This window comes from Octopus bimaculoides, chromosome 14, assembly GCF_001194135.2.
Source record: "Octopus bimaculoides isolate UCB-OBI-ISO-001 chromosome 14, ASM119413v2, whole genome shotgun sequence".
Taxonomy (NCBI): domain Eukaryota; kingdom Metazoa; phylum Mollusca; class Cephalopoda; order Octopoda; family Octopodidae; genus Octopus; species Octopus bimaculoides.
This window is the reverse complement of record NC_068994.1, coordinates 59,953,117-59,959,564: the sequence shown is the minus strand read 5'-3', so window position 1 is coordinate 59,959,564 and position 6,448 is coordinate 59,953,117. Positions and strand designations below refer to the sequence as shown.

General features: G+C 39.2%; 1 protein-coding gene and 1 long non-coding RNA gene across 3 annotated transcripts in view; one reads left to right on the top strand and one right to left on the bottom strand.

The window, feature by feature from the left end:
- The window catches only part of LOC128249397 (uncharacterized), a 19,586-nt gene that overhangs the window by 3,691 nt on the left and 9,447 nt on the right, over positions 1-6,448 (bottom strand). The gene's annotated exons all lie outside the window — the stretch shown is intronic.
- The window catches only part of LOC106882916 (regulator of G-protein signaling 12), a 106,072-nt gene continuing 100,722 nt past the window's right edge, over positions 1,099-6,448 (top strand). The window contains exons 1-2 of one of the 2 annotated variants that reach the window (XM_014933756.2): positions 1,099-1,972; positions 5,373-6,169. In XM_014933756.2, coding sequence (XP_014789242.1) covers positions 5,434-6,169 — 736 coding nt within the window. In that variant the 5' untranslated portion in view covers positions 1,099-1,972; positions 5,373-5,433. The remainder of the gene's footprint in view (positions 1,973-5,372; positions 6,170-6,448) is intronic. The other variant, XM_014933746.2, reaches the window with a different exon arrangement.

Genomic DNA, 6,448 nt, shown 5'->3' with positions numbered 1-6,448 from the left:
TATATATATATATATATATATATATATATATATGAATACACACACATACACACATATATATATATATATATATATGTATCAATAAATACATATGTGGCAAGTGAACAAAACATTCGAGCGAGGCCGTTGCCAGTGCTGCTGGACTGGCACCTGTGCAGGTGGCACGTAAAAACACCATTTGAGCGAGGCTGTTGCCAGTACCGCTAGACTGGTCCTCGTGCTGGTGGCACGTAAAAGCACCCACTACACTCTCGGAGTGGTTGGCATTAGGAAGGGCATCCAGCCATAGAAATCAGAGTAGGCACCGGAGCTCGACAATCCTGCAAACTCTGTCAAACTATCCAACTCGTACCAGTACGGAAAACAGACATTAAATGATTATGATAATGACACGCACACACATTGTTATTGTTTATTTTTATATTCAGTTATAATAAAAAGGATTTTACATTCATCTGATGGGTAACTCTAAACTTTGTAGAATACAAATTTATTAAGGTAGGTAGGTAGGTGTGTGTGTGTGTGTGTGTGTGTGTGTGTGTGTGTGTGTGTGTGTGTGTGTGTGTGTGTGTGTGTGTGTGTGTGTGTGTGTAAGCAGCCGTTCTGACTTAACTGGGATTAAGTTTACCTGCAATTCCCATTTGCAAAAACTGATTCTGGATGACATCAGCCAAAATGGATTTTCTACAACAATATAAATTGACTTGGTAAATGTGTCAGTTTTTTCTGGCTGATGGGTTCTTAGATGTCACAAGCCCTAACCATTAGTCCCACTCCCCAACCCTCAATTGAGGGGTCTTGTCTTGGTGATGCTGAATAAAAAGCAGCCAGCACCCTCTGTAAAGGGGCTGGTGTTAGGAAGGGCATCCAGCATCCAAAGCAGGCTGGGGCTTGGCACAATCCTCTGCTTCACCAGTCCCTGTTGAAGTGTCCAACCCATGCCAGCATGGAAAAGGAGATGTTAAATGGTGGTGGTGGTGGTGGTGGTGGTGGTGATGTAGAAATAAAATTTTAAATTCTTGAGCAATGACAACCTTGATGTTCAGCAGCCAAGACAAATTGTCATCATCATCATCATTGCTGCTGATGCCACCGCCACCACCACCATCATCTACATCTTTATCATCAGTAACAACAATCTCAACACTCATTCAACAAGGAAACTTCTATATAGTGGCTTGATATGCTAGAAATAGCAGTCTAATCTCCTTCTCATTACAACTGGCTGTTATAAAAAAAAAGGAAGATACATTGGGGAAATGTAGTCCTAGACACACTTATAGACATTAAGGCTGGAATAGTCATGGCTGGAAAGCCTTTGATCATCACTTAGGACTGACCTGAGGCTAAACAGCAACTACAACCACCACCACAGCAATGAAGTCCCTGGTTGTCTGACATACTAGAAATAGTAGTCAGATCTTCCTCAAATCTTAACTCTCTTAATGTAAGACATTGAATTATGAGGTTCTAAGTTCATTGAAAAAGACAGGGTAGTCATGGTTAGAATGCCTTCGATCTTATGGTTGGGGCTGACCTAGGGTTAAACAACAACTACAACCAATACAGTTTTTAAAACATGCTGACACAGGTCACAATCGAAGCATAAACATCAGTGCAGCAGCAGCAATAATGGTGGTGGTGGTGGTGTAAGCTCTAAAATAATCCTGGTACAAGCAGACACACACACACACACACACACACACACGTGCCCCACCACCACCTCCATACACATCCACTCTGCCACTGTCAGTCATTGTTAGACAAGTTTATCCTCATACAACCAACGTCCTACAGTGTTGATGGTCGTTCGGCTGTGTATACCTCGGTCATCAATGTCTTCTCAACATAAGCTAGTGTGGTACAGATATTACAACAACGTGTTGGGGCCTTGTTACGACTTCACTTAATGCACATCAGCATCTTTATTATTATTGTTATCATCATCATTATCACAATTTTGCAGATGAAGGTAAGTTTTTTCTCTCTCTATGAACGTTTAAGAAATGCCGTCAACTTGATTCTGTTTCTTTACTGTCTATACACACACACACACACATATATATATATATATATATATCTGTCTCGCTGTCTCAATCCCTATCTATCTATCCTTTTCCCCTCTCTCTTTCTCTGTTTGTCAAACTTACTCCCTTCTTTAAAATATGTGCACAAACACACAAACATGGTAACACACAAAAACACAGACACACACACACACACACACATACATATATATATACACACATACACCTACCAACCTAATTCTCATTCTCTGCACTGACCTCATTCACCAGTCTTGTTGTTGTTGCTCTTCTATTCCATGTATGTGTGTGAGAGAGAGAGAGAGAGAGAGAGAGAGAGAGAGAGAGAGAGAGAGAGAGAGAGAGAGAGAGAGAGAGAGAGAGAGAGAGAGAGAGAGAGAGAGAGAGAGAGAGAAAGAAAGTGAGGGAGAGAGTGCATGATAGACAGACAAAGAAACAGTCTGAAAGAATTAGAGAAAGAAATGAATCCCAGTACATGACTGGTACCCTGTTTATTCAGTCCAATAAGGAGAAAGAAAGTTAGCCCCTGCAAGGATTCTTTAATATTTTTATTTTTGTTAGTCATTTGACAGTGGCCATGCTGGAGTGCCACCTTGAATGTTTTTATCAATCAAACCATCCTCAGTAATTATTCTAAGCCTGGTACTTATTTTAATGTGGGAACATAAACAAACCTACACTGGTTCTCAAGGGATGAGAGACAAACATACACACACACACACACACATATATATATCATCATCATCATCATCATCGTTTAACGTCCGCTTTCCATGCTAGCATGGGTTGGACGATTTGACTGAGGACTGGTGAAACCGGATGGCAACACCAGGCTCCAATCTAATTTGGCAGAGTTTCTACAGCTGGATGCCCTTCCTAACGCCAACCACTCAAAGAGTGTAGTGGGTGCTTTTACGTGTCACCCGCATGAAAACGGCCACGCTCTAAATGGTGTTTTTTATGTGCCACCCGCACAAGCCAGTCCAGGGGCACTGGCAACGATCTTACTTGGCTTGCCGGGTCTTCTCAATTTACAAAAGACTTTTATATAAATTCCATTTCTGAAATTCATTCAGAAACCAGTGCTCAGCCGAGGGCTATAGAGGAAGACACTTGCCCAAGGTGCCATGCAGTGTACCTCAACACATTATTGAAGACCAATGACATGAATTGCTTTATGAAACTAGTTAAGCTTTTCTTGAAAGAGAAGCAAAACCACATTGATTCTCTGTTGAGCAGAGAGTAAAATGGCTTCTTATTTACTCTGGTTTCCTTTGCCATGTTTTTCTCTGTTGTACTAAAAAGAAACATTTGCTGATAACAACACTGGAATTTATTTCAGATATTGAACAACAGGGAAACTATTTCTCATCCATGATCAGACTCAAAAGAGGCTGTGCTGGCAAAACTGCACTCTCTCTCTCTCTCTATATATATATATATATATATTGTATATATTGTATATATATATATATAGAGAGAGAGAGAGAGAGAGAGATGGATGTATATTTGTGCATGTCTATATGTGGTTTGTGCATGTATGCAAGGATAAACAAGTATAAAAAAGGAAAAAAATGCAAAAATCTGAGAGTAAAACATAAAAGTGGATAGAATATAAAATCGTCTGAGACTGGATGCCCTTACATAGCACAACCACCAAGTAACTCCCGAGACAAAGATCTTTTGCGAGGTGGGGGGGGGGGGGACATTGGAGGAGGTGACCTTGTGCCTGGTGATGAGAGGTAAGAGTGTGACAGAGTGGCAAAAAGAGGTGTCTTGCTGTAGAGGAGATACATGGTCACCCTATCAGAAGGAGAGAGCAAGTGAGAGAAAGTGGTCAAGAATGAGAGAAAGAGAGAGAGAGAGAGAGAGAGAAAGAGAGAGAGAGCAAGAGAGGGATGATGGTGAAGTGGCTGTGCATACCCTCGAGGTACAGGGATCAGAATATAAATGGTAGAATATTGCCAAGGATACATGAGTAGGGATTAGGGGACTTCACATGAATGCAAAGAGTGTAGGGTGGGGAATGCAGTGGGAACAGGATTGGGGGGAATGAGAGATAAGCATAAGCATAGTGTATGAGAAAGAGGAAATGGTTTGTTGGGGGGGGGATTTTTTAGTGTTACATGTAGGTGGAACACAGCACTTTCAGAACTCAGTTTCTCTGAAGTGGGTGGGTCTTCTCAAGAACCTCATATCACCAAACATCTTGGTCCATTGTCATCTCCTCTGTGAGGCCCAACATCCTCAGATCAATCCTTACAACTTCATCCCATGTCTTCCTGAAAAGAAATGATGACCAACAATAACTTTAAGGTATAATGGATTAGAGGTTGTGCATGGCTTTCAAACTGTCAGACAACAAAACCAACAGCTTATATTGAACCAGTGATTATTGGACCTTCAATATGACAGCATAACCATATTGACTTGGAACTTGAGAAGTTGTCAATATTGAGTTGTCTCCTTTGGGATGAAGAGTGAAAGGTCTGAGAGGCAAAGGCTATGTTGTGTATTCAAGTAATGTACATAGGAATGGTTTTAAATATGTGAAAACAGTGATGATGTGTGTGTGTATATATATATATATATATATATATATATATATATATATATACATATATATATATATATATTTTGACTGCTGGTAATTTTATATTGGCTGGGTTTTGATTTTCATTGAGATGTGCTGATAGTCCTGTTCATAATTTCAGTCAATATAAGTCAGAGAATATTTTATCTCATGTCACATAGTTAACTGCTAAGGCTGAGGCCCCTCATCAGAGATCTTTGTGTGGTAAACAGGCTTGAATAATTTTGAATTGTCGTTATCCTACAAATAAAACAACTCATGGGGGTACGGTGTGGGTAAGAACCTTGCGCAAAGACACCATACTTTAAATTAAGAAATCATTTATTTTTTTTTTTAAATCACTCTGCAAACAGGAAATAATAGAAACTGCTTACTGCAGACTTATGAAGTGAAATTCTTCCAAAATTATCGGTATGTTTCATGTTAATGTAGACAAGTTCACAAAATAAGAGATACCAGCAATATAATAGGATTGAGTTGAATGGCTAGAGTCTATTTTTAATTACAAAACAGGGTTCTATGTCTAATGAATCTCAATAAATGATCCCAGGTTTAGTTAGTATTTCTACTATTGTGTTTTCCATTACAATATTGTTCTGTTGATTCCCATCAATTCACCTGTGTCTATTTTTATTTCAGTCATCCAGTTTTTCTTTCAATTTCTCTCTCACACACCGTTAACACATTTCTCACATTTCAGTTTTAAAATTCTGTTTAATTTTCTATTCCTACAGATCATTTAAGACACTAGTTAGGATTATTGGAAGTTTCAAGTATTTTCCTTAACCCTCTGCGATGCTCAGGTTTCGATATAGACCGGAAGATGATGCAAATTTCAAACCTCCATTGCAAGGACCAAGAAAACTTGTGCAAATCAAAATTCTCGCCCGTTCTCCAACAGGGAAACAGGAAAACAAGAACAATGTTAACAGTTCAACACAAACTTCAGCAAATCTTGTTGATGTCAATAAGACACAGAAATCTGGTACATCTTCTCTCCCACAGCAAACTGAAAGCCCAGGCACAGTTTCAAATGAGAGCAAGGACCGACAAAGTTCTTTACCACCAGAAACACTATCCAAAACCATTCACCATTCGCAACCAATTACTAAACTTTCCCCAAAGATATTTCCCAACAATATCAACATGGCAGTTGATGTTTGTAAGAATGTGTCGTCAACTTCACATATGTTGAGCTGGGACAACAATATTCATAAATCATCTTTACATCAAACAACAGGATCTGATCAAAACATTCCCACTGCCAAATGTCTTGAGAACCCTGAAAAACAAGCAACGAACCTCAGGCAAGATTCAAACACTTTCAACAACTTGTCAACTCTTTTACAAATAGCAGTTGCTACTGCTGCACCTCGCAAAAAGAGTTGCTTTTCGATTTCTCCTACGATTACTCCATCAACAGAGTCGAGCTGTATTCCCGCTTGCTCTCCTTCCCCTGTTACTATGGAGACAAAGTTACCTAGCCATCATATCCAGCCCCAAGATATTTCCACAGGGGATCAGCAGAAAGGTAAGACTAGATTATTTATTAATCGTTTTTTAGTAGTAATTAGTATTTGTTCCTAACTCAGAATTTCATTTTACAGAACGGAGCCTGAACCCATCAGGAAAGGGACTAACCTCTTATTTGAAAGGATGATGTCAACTTACACAGGCTCAGAAAAGTCTATATTTGGAGAAGTCAAAATTTGTTGACTGATAAAAATTATTCGGATCAGTTACTTTGGTTGACTGAAATCAGGAAAGTAAAATATATTTGAAGATGTGTGTCTCTGTATAGTGTATATAT